Raw genomic sequence first — 15440 nt, forward strand, 5'->3', positions numbered from 1 at the left:
CCAGTTTCATCGATTTCGGGTGAGTAGTTAATTAGAAAAAAAATCGGAGGCCTTAGAACTTGATTGCACCTCGTAGAAGGGGATAGTTCCTGTGAATTATTATGGGTGGAGGTTACACTCAACAACCGAGCTAGGTTAATAATTGGCTACTTTTACTGACCTCCCGTCTCAGCAGCATTAGTGGCAGAACAACTGAGAAAAAATCTGGAATACATTTCACATAAATTTTCTCAGCATGTTATAGTCTTAGGTGGAGATTTCAATTTACCAGATATACACTCCTGGAAATTGAAATAAGAACACCGTGAATTCATTGTCCCAGGAAGGAGAAACTTTATTGACACATTCCTAGGGTCAGATACATCACATGATCACACTGACAGAACCACAGGCACATAGACACAGGCAACAGAGCATGCACAATGTCGGCACTAGTACAGTGTATATCCACCTTTCGCAGCAATGCAGGCTGCTATTCTCCCTTGGAGACGATCGTAGAGATGCTGGATGTAGTCCTGTGGAATGGCTTGCCATGCCATTTCCACCTGGCGCCTCAGTTGGACCAGCGTTCGTGCTGGACGTGCAGACCGCGTGAGACGACGCTTCATCCAGTCCCAAACATGCTCAATGGGGCACAGATCCGGAGATGTTGCTGGCCAGGGTAGTTGACTTACACCTTCTAGAGCACGTTGGGTGGCACGGGGTACATGCGGACGTGCATTGTCCTGTTGGAACAGCAAGTTCCCTTGCCGGTCTAGGAATGGTAGAACAATGGGTTCGATGACGGTTTGGATGTACCGTGCACTATTCAGTGTCCCCTCGACGATCACCAGTGGTGTACGGCCGGTGTAGGAGATCGCTCCCCACACCATGATGCCGGGTGTTGGCCCTGTGTGCCTCGGTCATATGCAGTCCTGAGTGTGGCGCTCACCTGCACGGCGCCAAACACGCATACGACCATCATTGGCACCAAGGCAGAAGCGACTCTCATCGCTGAAGACGACACGTCTCCATTCGTCCCTCCATTCACGCCTGTTGCGACACCACTGGAGGCGGGCTGCACGATGTTGGGGCGTGAGCGGAAGATGGCCTAACGGTGTGCGGGACCGTAGCCCAGCTTCATGGAGACGGTTGCGAATGGTCCTCGCCGATACCCCAGGAGCAACAGTGTCCCTAATTTGCTGGGAAGTGGCGGTGCGGTCCCCTACGGCACTGCGTAGGATCCTACGGTCTTGGCGTGCATCTGTGCGTCGCTGCGGTCCGGTCCCAGGTCGACGGGCACGTGCACCTTCCGCCGACCACTGGCGACAACATCGATGTACTGTGGAGACCTCACGCCCCACGTGTTGAGCAGGTCGGCGGTATGTCCACCCAGCCTCCCGCATGTCCACTATATGTCCTCGCTCAAAGTCCGTCAACTGCACATACGGTTCACGTCCACGCTGTCGCGGCATGCTACCAGTGTTAAAGACTGCGATGGAGCTCCGTATGCCACGGCAAACTGGCTGACACTGACGGCGGCGGTGCACAAATGCTGCGCAGCTTGCGCCATTCGACGGCCAACACCGCAGTTCCTGGTGTGTCCGCTGTGCCGTGCGTGTGATCATTGCTTGTACAGCCCTCTCGCAGTGTCCGGAGCAAGTATGGTGGGTCTGACACACCGGTGTCAATGTGTTCTTTTTTCCATTTCCAGGAGTGTAGACTGGGACACAAACGTTTAGGACAGGTGGTAGGGACAGAGCATCGAGTGACATTATACTGAGTGCACTATCTGAAAATTACCTCGAGCAATTAAACAGAGAATCGACTCGTGGAGATAACATCTTGGACCTACTGATAACAAACAGACCCGAACTTTTCGACTCTGTAAGTGCAGAACAGGGAATCAGTGATCATAAGGCCGTTGCAGCATCCCATATGGAAGTAAATAGGAATATAGAAAAAGGGAGTAAGGTTTATCTGTTTAGCAAGAGTAATAGAAGGCAGATTTCAGACTACCTAACAGATCAAAACGAAAATTTCTGTTCCGACACTGACAATGTTGAGTATTTATGGAAAAAGTTCAAGGCAATCGTAAAATGCATTTTAGCCTGGTACGTGCCGAGTAAAACTGTGAGGGACGGGGAAAACCCACCGTGGTTCAACAACAAAGTTGGGAAACTCCTGAGAAAGCAAAGAGAGCTTCAGTGCAAGTTTAAACACAGCCAAAACCTCTCAGACAAACAGAAGCTAAATGATGTCAAAGTTAGTGTAAGGAGGGCTATGTGTGAAGCGGTCAGTGAATTCGAAAGTAAAATTCTATGTACTGACTTGACAGAAAATCCTAGGAAGTTCTGGTCTTACGTTAAATCAGTAAGTGGCTCGAAACAGCATATCCAGACACTCCGGGATGATGATGGCATTGAAACAGAGGATGACACGCGTAAAGCTGAAATACTAAACACCTTTTTCCAAAGCTGTTTCACAGAGGAAGACCGCACTGCAGTTCCTTATCTAAATCCTTGCACAAACGAAAAAATGGCTGACATCAAAATAAGTGTCCAAGGAATAGAAAAGCAACTGGAATCACTCAACAGAGGAAAGTCCACTGGACCTGACCGGATACCAATTCGATTCTACACAGAGTATGTGAAAGTACTTGCTCCCTCACTAACAGCTGTGTACCACAAGTCTGTAGAGGAATGGAAGGATCCAAATGATTGGAAAAGAGCACAGGTAGTCCCAGTCTTCAAGAAGGGTCATCGAGCAGATGCGCAAAACTATAGACCTATATATCTGACGTCAATCTGTTGTAGAATTTTAGAACATGTTATTTGCTCATGTATCATGTCGTTTCTGGAAACCCAGAATCTAATCTGTAGGAATCAACATGGATTCCGGAAACAGTGATCATGTGACACCCTTGTTCATGAAACCCAGAAAATATTAGATACAGGCTCCCAGGTGGATACTATTTTCCTTGACTTCCAGAAGACGTTCGATACAGTTCCACACTGTCGCCTGATAAACAAAGTAAGAGCCTATGGAATATCAGACCAGCTGTGTGGCTGGATTGAAGAGTTTTTAGCAACCAGAATACAGCATGTTGTTCCCAATGGAGAGACGTCTACAGACGTTAAAGTAACCTCTGGCGTGTCACAGGGGAGTGTTATGGGACCATTGCTTTTCACATTACATATAAATGACCTAGTATATAGTGTCGGAAGTTCTGTGCGGCTTTTCGCGGATGATGCTGTAGTATACAGAGAAGTTGCAGCATTAGAAAATTGTAGCGAAATGCAGGAAGATCTGCAGCAGATAGGCACTTGGTGCAGGGAGTGGCAACTGACCCTTAACATAGACAAATGTAACGTATCGTGAATACATAGAAAGAAGGATCTTTTATTGTATGATTATATGATAGCAGAACAAACACTGCTAGCAGTTACTTCTGGAAAATATCTGAGAGTATGTGTGTGGAACGATTTGAAATGGAATGATCATATAAAATTAATTGTTGGTAAGGCAGGTACCAGGTTGAGATTCATTGGGAGAGTCCTTAGAAAATGTAGTCCATCAACAAAGGAGGTGGCTTACAAAACACTCATTCGACCTATACTTGAGTATTGCTCATCAGCGTGGGATCCATACCAGGTCGGGTCGACAGAGATAGAGAAGATCCAAAGAAGAGCGGCACATTTCATCACAGGGCTATTTGGTAAGCATGATAGCGTTATGGGGATGTTTAGCAAACTCCAGTGGCAGACTCTGCAAGAGAGGCGCTCTGCATCGTGGTGTAGCTTGCTGTCCAGGTTTCGAGAGGGTGCATTTCTGGATGAGATATCTAATATATTGCTTCCCCCTACTTATACCTCCCGAGGAGATCACGAATGTAAAATTAGAGAGATTCGAGTGTGCACAGAGGCTTTCCGGCAGTCATTCTTCCCGCGAACCATACGTGACTGGAACCAGAAAAGGAGGTAATGACAGTGGCACATAAAGTGCCCTCCGCCACACACCATTGGGTGGCTTGCAGAGTATAAATTTCGATGTAGATGATGTGGATGTAGTAGTCGTCAGAAGGGTCCGGGCCAGAGGAGGGAATGTTATGATCTGTGGAATGCTTCCATGGCACTTCCTGGGTGATATTGACATCCTGGAAGGCACAGTGGATCAGATCACTTATGCATCTATCCCTGAGGACCACCACCAAGTCAACCCTTACACTGCTGTGTGCCTACCAAACACTAGAAGAATAAAATTTACCAGCAATGATTCAAAAATGGTTCAAATGGCTCTGAGCACTATGGGACTTAACATCTGAGGTCATCAGTCCCCTAGAACTTAGAACTACTTAAACCTAACAAACCTAAGGACATCACACACATCCAAGCCCGAGGCAGGATTCAGACCTGTGTCCGTAGTGGTCACGCGGTTCCAGACTGTAGTGCCTATAACCACCTTGCCATCCCGGCCAGCCCAGCAATGGTCATCTGAGATAAAGCAGATCTGTGTTTCATTGCTGAGCACAGTGCAATGCCATTCATGAGCCATTTCTTTTCATGGTCATGGCATCAAGCAAAATACAGCCATCTGTGTTAAGGTGTTAATTGTAGTTTATATTTGGGACAGTAATTCCTTATTCCATCTGTTGCTAGTCTCTGATCAGTGGTGTAGAATGACAGAATATTACAGGGAACCAATTACTTGTTCTCAGACAGCAGGCAAAAGTGTGAGGGAATTACAATGGCCTTGGCACACAATATGGTGATCAACACTTGTGGTCAGAGGTGACCAAATGGTACCTTAACATTGAGTAGATGAGTCCGCACATTTCCATGTAGTCCAACGTTGGGCCACTGTCACATCTGAATTCCCCTCAACGTTGGGCCACTGTCACATCTGAATTCCCCTCAAATCTGGGTAATGCATGATTTGACCAGCGTGCTAAATGGAGACTGACAATCAGATCCATTTCACACTCTGTCAGGTGCTGTTTATAATGTCTCATCCAAGTATATGGTCCTTCACAGTGATTCAATCAACATATGATGCTGTTCATGCCCCTTATATGTACTACTAGGCATGGTTACAACAAAAATCATGAACAACACTAATGCACTCTGGTGGCCACTCTACCTGTCACATGGAATTGTGACTCTAAATGTTTATGTACCAACTGATAGTGTGTATGTGAACAAAGTTACACTGATATTCTACCGTGCCTTCTGGATGCCACTCTTTTTTGTTAGGCAGTGTTTATCCTGCTATTTGAAATACTCAAATGAACTAAAAATTTATCCTCACGTAATGTGTGATGTCTTGTCCAATCCTTTAAATGTTTTGAGCAGTAAATATTGCCTAGAAAGATTTTTATGCTTCCATCTGCAACAGACACTCTAATGGTTAAGGTGATATAATTATTTTGAAATCTGTTTTATGTCAGAAAGGAGTAAGCTGCTGAGATGTTTGTTTGGTTTATGGAAACTGTCTTCTGGTTACCTCTATTTACCAAAAATAAATTATTGTGATGTTTCTTGTATTGGATGCATAAAGATAACTGAACTAGGGTACATAGCACAGTCTTTTTATTTCTGACATTCATTATAATGATTATCAACTGGTTTTCCTATTAGTGAATTCAGTGTTGGATAATTAAAGTATTAAAATCGATAAGGAAGGACATTTCAAAGAAACAGTAAACAGGTTTGGTTTTCTTGGACATGGACCATGAAATTCTCATGATTTCAGTTAGCTCATTTGAGACATCTTTGATTTCTAGAGGAATGTTGTGTCATGGATGTTCCATATTGTGCACTTGGTACTGATTTGCCTTCAAAAGCTAAATAGTTGATTTATACAACAAAGCATTACTACTGAGTTCTACAGAAACAGAAGTTTTGTATTTGCAGCAAGTTAATGAGGAGGAGTGACATCTACAAATACAATTAGTGGACCCTGACACCAACTGAGGGGGGAGACTGGAGAAGGGTTGAAGAAATTAATATAGTTCAAAATAAAAGGGGATGGAATTTTGTTTGAGAAGTTTCTGAGGAGTGGCTTAAGTTTTTTCAGTGGAGATACTGTTGAAATTAACATCCTAATACAGAGAAAAAAATGTAAAGAATCCCCAAAAAGTACTACACAGACACAGTCTAAGGAGCCCACCACAGATTGCAACTGATTTTGGAGCTGAGGAGGATGTATTGTGGTTTATAATGATCTCCCAAAGCTTTCAAGTTTTGATCAACTCTGGTGATAACTTTAATAGGGGTTTCAATCAACATGGAAGTCTATGTGTAAAGTTGAATTGCAAGTAAACTGAAAGATTAGATTTTATTGTCCTGCACATTTAGATCATTAGCAGAGGATGACTTGCACAAAATGAGGATATGGGAGGAAAGGAATGTGTCCTTTCTAAAGGAACTATCCAAGCCATCAACCTATAGTGATTTGGGTGAATCATGAATAAGCGCAATCGTGTGCCTGGAAAAATAAGTACAATGGCCACTTCCCTCAAAGGAATTAGAAAAATTAACATCCTTGCTCATGATTAAAACTACCAGCTTGACCAGCTGAAAATGTTTTGACACAGATTACAAAATACTGGAAACAGATGAAAATAGAACAAGACAGAAATATAATATGGTAAATCAAGATGAATTTCTTAAATGTCATCATAACATGCTTCATATGTGCAGGTGGTACATAGCTGCTAGAAAAATCATAAATCAGTTAAGTTACAGTTCATGACCAGCAGAACTGTGTCAATATATAAAGCAAGCATGACAGTGCTGAAGATTGCTGTAGATTATGGATAACTTTGAATTCTACTGTGGTGCTTATCATTGACATATATTTATGAAATTTAGTTTAAATGAGGTGGACAGACACAATAAAAAGACACTCACACATAGCTTTTGGCCACAACCTTCATCAGTAAAACACACACACACACACACACACACACACACACACACACACACACACACACACAAAAGCAAGCAACACCTCACACACAACTCCAGCATCTCAGGGCAGGCCAAGATGTTGGAGTTGCAGGTCATGTGTGTGCTGAAATCTATATGTGAGTATCTTTCAATTGTGCCTGCCTGCAGCTGGGCCAGCTGCCCTGTTTCCATAGTTAGGTCAGGTTATGGCCCTCCACTTTGCTTATGAATGCCTCTAGTGTGAGGTAACATGCATAGTTGATTGCCAGAAACATCCAGTCTGACCAAAGTAATATTCATCCTATCCCACTGATTTCCAATGTGTTTCCTAGGCTCTGAGTTGAAGAATAAAAATAATTTCAGTTCAGAGAGCTACTGGTGAAACAAAAGGCTGCCACTTGGAGAAATCCAGGGCTGATGAAGCTGCCTAGCATTTCATTACTTTAATGAAAGGCATTTTGTTCCATCTGAAGCCATATTTGAGCTAGTCATACATTTGGCCAACAGTTTAAATCATCTCAGAACTGACTGCTATGGCTTCTTACACTGTTTCAACTATCCGACAGAAGTCATGTTTTCATTTATCATGTATGCATACAACTAATGGAATTTTCCATAGATTAACTGAATCAAAGCAGAAAGCCTAATTACAGGCCACACAATTCGCTATGCAGTTCATACTGCCTTAAAAAGTCTGAATGTTTTCAATATATGCCAACATGAACATGACATGGACTGGTCTCTAAAATGTAATATCTTACATGTAGTCTACATTTATAAGATGAAAGTACTGCTTATGGACATACATCATCAATTTGCATCTCCTTATTGTGAAGTTTAAGCTCATACTTCTGTTGAATTTCAGACATTGCCCGTTTCTTCTCTTCCAATATGTCACCTATTTGCCTAGAAGAACAAAAATGAAAGAAGTAAATACTTAAAGGATCTTGGCAAATTCCATCACATATCTGAATACATAAACAGCCATGTAATACACCTGTCAGAGACCTAACAAAAACAACTATTCCCATAAGTTCAGTAAATTGAGATGGCTACATCTTTCTAAGGCATGACAGATTTAACTGATGAGGGAATGGAATAGGGGCATAAATACACCCTGGTTTATCACCTACTGTATTATTCACATCCAACAATAATGAACATAAAGAAGTGGAATATATGTTAATAGAGATTAAATCCCTTACAGAAAGTTCCTTGATTTGTTTCCTCTACAAACTTCATAAAGTAGGTAGATTAGATTAGATTAGATTAATCCTAGTTCCATGGATCATGAATACGATATTTCGTAATGATGTGGAACGAGTCGAATTTTCCAATACATGACATAATTAGGTTAATTTAACAACATACTTAAGTTAATATAACAACTTTATTCTTTTGTGTGTTTTTTTATTTTTTTTTTATTTTTATTTTTTTTTTTTAATATTTTTTTTCTTAATTTATATCTAAAAATTCCTCTATGGAGTAGAAGGAGTTGTCATTCAGAAATTCTTTTAATTTCTTCTTAAATACTTGTTGGTTATCTGTCAGACTTTTGATACTATTTGGTAAGTGACCGAAGACTTTAGTGCCAGTATAATTCACCCCTTTCTGTGCCAAAGTTAGATTTAATCTTGAATAGTGAAGATCATCCTTTCTCCTAGTATTGTAGTTATGCACACTGCTATTACTTTTGAATTGGGTTTGGTTGTTAATCACAAATTTCATAAGAGAGTATATATACTGAGAAGCTACTGTGAATATCCCTAGATCCTTAAATAAATGTCTGCAGGATGATCTTGGGTGGACTCCAGCTATTATTCTGATTACACGCTTTTGTGCAATAAATACTTTATTCCTCAGTGATGAATTACCCCAAAATATGATGCCATATGAAAGCAATGAGTGAAAATAGGCGTAGTAAGCTAATTTACTAAGATGTTTATCACCAAAATTTGCAATGACCCTTATTGCATAAGTAGCTGAACTCAAACGTTTCAGCAGATCATCAATGTGTTTCTTCCAGTTTATTCTCTCATCAATGGACATACCTAAAAATTTGGAATATTCTACCTTAGCTATATGCTTCTGATTAAGGTCTATATTTATTAATGGCGTCATACCATTCACTGTACGGAACTGTATGTACTGTGTCTTATCAAAATTCAGTGAGAGTCCATTTACAAGGAACCACTTAGTAATTTTCTGAAAGACAGTATTGACAATTTCATCAGATAATTCTTGTTTCTCAGGTGTGATTACTATACTTGTATCATCAGCAAAGAGAACTAACTTTGCCTCTTCGTGAATATAGGATGGCAAGTCATTAATATATAATAAGAACAATAAAGGACCCAAGACTGACCCTTGTGGAACCCCATTCTTGATAGTTCCCCAGTTTGAGGAATGTGCTGATCTTTGCATGTTACGAGAACTACTTATTTCAACTTTCTGCACTCTTCCAGTTAGGTACGAATTAAACCATTTGTGCACTGTCCCACTCATGCCACAATACTTGAGCTTGTCTAGCAGAATTTCATGACTTACACAATCAAAAGCCTTTGAGAGATCACAAAAAATCCCAATGGGTGGTTTTCGGTTATTCAGATCATTCAAAATTTGACTGGTGAAAGCATATATGGCATTTTCTGTTGAAAAACCTTTCTGGAAACCAAACTGACATTTTGTTAGTACTTCATTTTTACAGATATGTGAAGCTACTCTTGAATACATTACTTTCTCAAAAATTTTGGATAAAGCTGTTAGAAGGGAGATTGGACGGTAATTGTTGACATCAGATCTATCCCCCTTTTTATGCAAAGGTATAACAATAGCATATTTCAGTCTATCAGGGAAAATGCCCTGTTCCAGAGAGCTATTACACAGGTGGCTGAGAATCTTACTTATCTGTTGAGAACAAGCTTTTAGTATTTTGCTGGAAATGCCATCAATTCCATGTGAGTTTTTGCTTTTAAGCAAGTTTATTATTTTCTTAATTTCAGAGGGAGAAGTGGGTGAGATTTCAATTGTATCAAATTGCATAGGTATGGCCTCTTCCATTAACAGCCTAGCATCTTCTAATGAACACCTGGATCCTACTATATCCACAACATTTAGAAAATGATTATTAAAAATATTTTCAACTTCTGACTTTTTGTTCGTAAAGCTTTCATTCAATTTGATGGTAATACTGTCTCCCTCTGCTCTTGGTTGACCTGTTTCTCTTTTAATAATATTCCAAATTGTTTTAATTTTATTATCAGAGTTGCTGATTTCAGACATGATACACATACTCCTGGATTTTTTAATAACTTTTCTTAATATAACACAGTAGTTTTTATAATTTTTGATAGTTTCTGGGTCACTACTCTTTCTTGCTGTCAGATACATTTCCCTTTTCCGGTTACAAGATATTTTTATACCCTTAGTAAGCCATGGTTTGTTACAAGGTTTCTTACGAGTATATTTAACTATTTTCTTGGGGAAGCAGTTTTCAAATGCATTTACAAAAATGTCATGAAATAAATTATATTTTAAATTGGCATCAGGTTCACGGTACACCTCATCCCAGTCTAACTGCTGTAGGCTTTCCCTGAAATTTGCAATTGTTAAATCGTTGACTGAACGTACTACTTTGGAGGACTGTTTAGTATTGCTGAATGGAGCTATGTCATATATTGTAACTAGCTGTGCACCATGATCAGAAAGACCATTCTCAACAGGCTGAGCATTTATCTGGTTAAACTTATCTTGGTCTACAAAGAAGTTATCTATCAGTGAGCTGCTATCCTTTACCACCCGAGTAGGAAATTCAATAACGGGTGTCAAATTGAAAGAACCGAGTAATACTTCAAGGTCATTTTTCCTATTACCCTCTTTCAGAGAATCTACATTGAAGTCCCCACAAATAATAATTTGCTTCCCCCTGTCTGACAGATAGCACAACAAGGAGTCCAAATTTTTCAGAAATAGATGAAAATTTCCTGATGGGGACCTATATACAGTTACAATTATAAATGTGCCTTTATTTAATTTAAGCTCACACGCACATGCTTCTATATGTTTCTCTACACAAAACTTTTTTGTTTCTATACTTTTTGCACAATGATAACTTTTGACATATATGGCAACTCCTCCTTTCTCCATATTTTCTCTCATTACATGTGCAGAGAGCTTATAACCACTTACATTTACCTTATCTATATCAGTAACAATGTGATGCTCAGACAGGCATAGTATATCTATTTCATTCTCAGCTTCTAAATCTTCTAAACAAACCAGAAGCTCATCTACTTTATTCTTTAAACTCCCAATATTTTGATGAAATATACTTACATTATTTTTAATTATACTTTTATGAGACCCTTTCCTTATTCTAACATTTGCAGTATTCTCCTGTCTGAGTTTCTCATTGTGCTTAGGCCTAGTTCCTATACCAGTGGTCACATGGTGTTCAGAGAGGCAGATTATGTCAACTGGGTTGGGTGACTTTAATTCATCAATGCAATTACCTAGGACTGAGATACAACTTGGTGGAGATAAAATTTCTGGTGATTGGTGAAAATTTATAATTGGTAGCTGTGATTGGTGATCTAATGTGTTAGAATTGTGCTGTTTAATTTCTTTCCTAAACTGAAGATTTGTTTCAGTCCTGACCTCTCGTAGAACTTGACATCTTTCTGTCTTACCTATCCTAAAAAAGGTGCTGCTCCAACACCTGTAACCACTGGTATTTTACCGTTCATGGCAGTGCCTCCCCCCCTTAAATTTCCTGCTATTACCCCAGCCAGTTTACCCTTCCCTTTCCTGTTGAGATGTAGGCCGTGCCTGGTATAGTCCCACCTACTGAGATAATCAACAGGAACCACACCAATATGAGCCCCCGCACCTGACCCAAGCAGCCGTTCCAACTCCAAATTAACTCTCCCAACAGAAGAGTCCAAATGAGGCCGGTCATGGCGTCTCAGGACAGATACAAATTCAACATTGGTGTGTCTCGATGCCGACGCAATCTTTACCAGGTCACACTCTATACTGTACCCAGGATCTCTGTCGATGCTGTTCCCTGGCCCTCCCACAATAACCACGGTGTCTTCCCTGGTAAATCCTTTACAGAGTGAACCTAAATCCTCTGTCACCTGATCCAGACTAGCACTTGGTTTGAAAAAATTTGTGACCTGGTATTCTGGTCCTAATTCCTCCTGCAGAAGTTGGCCTACACCTCTGGCATGAGAACTGCCTAACAACAAAACTTTCTTCCTTTTCGATGTCTTTCCTACATTCTTTTTCAATATCCTATTGAAAGTTTGTTGTGTCCTGTCTACACCTACCTCTGCTTGAGGCTCATCAGTTTCTAACTGAAGCAACAGGTCAAACTTATTTTTGACATTCACCACAAAACTGTCAGACTTAGTTCTAGGCCTGTTCCTTCTGCTACCTGTTGCCACTTCCCACCTCTCTTTGCCCTTCTCCCTCCTTAACCTGTCCAGATCTTCCCTAGCCTGATCTAGTTCAGCCTGAAGGGCAGCAATTTTCCCCTCCTGTTCCACTATCTTCCTATCTCTGCTGCAAATCCTACATAACCACTGATGAGCCTGATCCACTTTCCCAACACCCACGCCACTGCAGTCCCCCCAGTGAAAAAAACTACTGCATACATCACACCAAACCCCGGAACTAACAATTCTACGGCAAGTCAGGCACTTCTCACTCATGGCAAAAATAATACTTTAGCTAGAATAAATCAATTAAATTACCGAAAATCAAAAAAGACGTTACAAGAATTAAGCCTATTCACAAATGTATATAAGCAAGTTTTTGATTTAAAATTCCGCTGTTTTTCTGAGATCTGTATTAAAACAACGAAGGTATACGCTATTTATTATATATTTCACTCGATGGAATGAAAAAAAGGACTATTAAACGAGATACTTTAACTTTGATTTTCGAAAAACGTTACGAGAATTAGGCCTATAAACAAATGTATATAGGCAAGTTTCTGATATAAAATTACGCTGTTTTTCTGAAATCTGTATTAAAACAATGAAGTTATACGCTATTTACGGTAGTTTACTTATTTGTTACCGAGAAACTAGTTAAATTACCGTGAAACAAGAAACAAACACGTTTACAAAATTTAAGCCTAAGCGCGACTTCGCGAAGTTACGATCTTTTCGTGTTTTCTGAAAAAATACGCAAAGAAAAGTCAAACCTTTAACGGCAAGAGTAAACGATACACTAATGCACGTATTTAATTTGTTGTCGGCGTTAAACTAAATTATATTCCTGTCTAAATCACTTAACTTTCTGGAAGTGGTTCTGGCGTCACTTACTCGGCGGCCATCTTGGAACAGGTGGGTTTACCTGTTTTGATGCTGCTCTTTCAAGTCTTGAATTGATGTATGAGCATATAATTCTAGCTGGTAATACTAACATAAATTTCTACACAACAGTTCTTCCATTCTGAAATTCAAGCAGATGCTTTCATCTTCAAAAATGTCACTATTTCAGCTTGCTTGTACCCATCATATTAACAGCAATCACACTCTCACTGATATATTTGTAACAAACTCCCCAGGCAGAGTAATTGGTACCTCTCAAATATCTGCACCTGGAAAGTCCACCAATGACATTATTTTCCTGATGTACTCCCTACAGTATCCCAGAAAGAAACCATAAACTGACAACATACTGAGACTTCAAACACATTAACTTATCCAATCTTGCAATTGAAGCACAATAAATAGTTTGGGGGATGTTTTCCACTCCCTTTTCAGACATAAATGAAAAACTTCATGGTTTATGAAAAAACTTACTCAGCAATATTGGCTAACTGAGGAACTAAAACAGTTCATGAATCTCCAGAGAACACACTGAAAACCTGTGACAAATGCAAAACTCAGACATGGCCTTACATAAACCACCAACAGAAGTAGACCAGCTATCCCAAGGAAAAGGCCTGCACAGCATTGGTATTATCAAAATGAATTCTGGAGCTGATCTCCTTGTCCCAGCTGAAGAACTAACCAAGTACTTCACATTACCTAAATCCACAAATGAACTACAAAGGAAATGATTGTAGCCACAAAAAAATTCTGTCTACAGTAATGTTATTTCAATACTGTTAAGAAAGACATTGTGTGCTTTGGATCAGCATCTGCTGGACATGATGGCATCACAATAGAAATGATGAGGCTTACCATTGATCCATGTATGGAAGTGAAACATGGACGGTAAATAGTTTGGACAAGAAGAGAATAGAAGCTTTCGAAATGTGGTGTTACAGAAGAATGCTGAAGATTAGATGGGTAGATCACATAACTAATGAGGAAGTATTGAATAAGATTGGGGAGAAGAGAAGTTTGTGGCACAACTTGACCAGAAGAAGGGATCGGTTGGTAGGACATGTTCTGAGGCATCAAGGGATCGCCAATTTAGTATTGGAGGGTAGCGTGGAGGGTAAAAATCATAGGGGGAGACCAAGAGATGAATACACTATGCAGATTCAGAAGGATGTAGGTTGCAGTAGGTACTGGGAGATGAAGAAGCTTGCACAGGATAGAGTAGCATGGAGAGCTGCATCAAACCAGTCTCAGGACTGAAGACAACAACAACAACAACAACACCATTGATCCACTACTGTCCTTTATAACAGATACACTGGAACCTCACTTAACGAGCACCTCCCATAATGTGCAATTTGGACATAGAGCAAAACAAATTGTAAAAAAATTACTCACTTGACAGGTGATGTTTTGCATAACGAGTGACGATGATTTAGAGTGATGTCACCAGCTGTTCATGTGTTGTGAGGGAAACGTCCAACAATTTGGACACTTTTCATTGTTGGCAGCGGTATATGAACAATGTCTTTAGTACATACTGCAATCTGGGCTTAGCACTCTTTCTGCTATCATCTTAGTACAGCTTGTAATCACACATTTTTTTTAAACTTTTGTTCATGAAGTGATTTTTTGTGTGCCAATTTTAATAACTTTCATGTCCGTGAAGATAAAATGTCAAGATGATGACCATAAGAGAAAGAAAATGGCCTTAGAAATGAAATGTAAAATCACTAAAAAACGTGAATGTGATGTGAGCATGGCGGATTTAGCATGCACATACAATCAGTGTACGTCAACTATTTGCACTATCCTCAAGAACAAGGACAAGATTAAGGAGAGAAATGCTCCAAAGGGAGAGACTAGAGTATCTAAACAACTGTTTCGTATTCTGGATGATACTGAAAGGTTGCTCCTTATATCAATAAACGAAAATCAATTGCAAGGCAACACTATAAACGTGAACATAACTTGTGAGAAGATGAGAATGATTTTTCCCAACCTCATTAAGAAGATGCCAGGATCATCAGCAGCCGAAGAAGTGTTTAAGGGAAGCTATGGGTGGTTCAAGAAGTTAAGAGAAGAACAAGCAACCACAGCATTGTGAGGTACAGCAAAACAGCCAGCTTCAACACAGACAGCAGAGAACTTCATCAGCAACTTCAAGATG

At 40.1% G+C, this 15440-nt stretch overlaps 1 protein-coding gene across 1 annotated transcript in view; it reads right to left on the minus strand.

Annotated features, from left to right (window-relative positions):
* The window catches only part of LOC126150528 (cilia- and flagella-associated protein 57-like), a 329352-nt gene that overhangs the window by 91923 nt on the left and 221989 nt on the right, over positions 1 to 15440 (minus strand). Inside the window, exon 11 of the mRNA XM_049915882.1 lies at positions 7736 to 7835. Within this exon, the coding sequence (XP_049771839.1) occupies positions 7736 to 7835 (100 nt within the window). The remainder of the gene's footprint in view (positions 1 to 7735; positions 7836 to 15440) is intronic.

The sequence above is a fragment of the Schistocerca cancellata genome, chromosome 2 (assembly GCF_023864275.1).
Source record: "Schistocerca cancellata isolate TAMUIC-IGC-003103 chromosome 2, iqSchCanc2.1, whole genome shotgun sequence".
Taxonomy (NCBI): domain Eukaryota; kingdom Metazoa; phylum Arthropoda; class Insecta; order Orthoptera; family Acrididae; genus Schistocerca; species Schistocerca cancellata.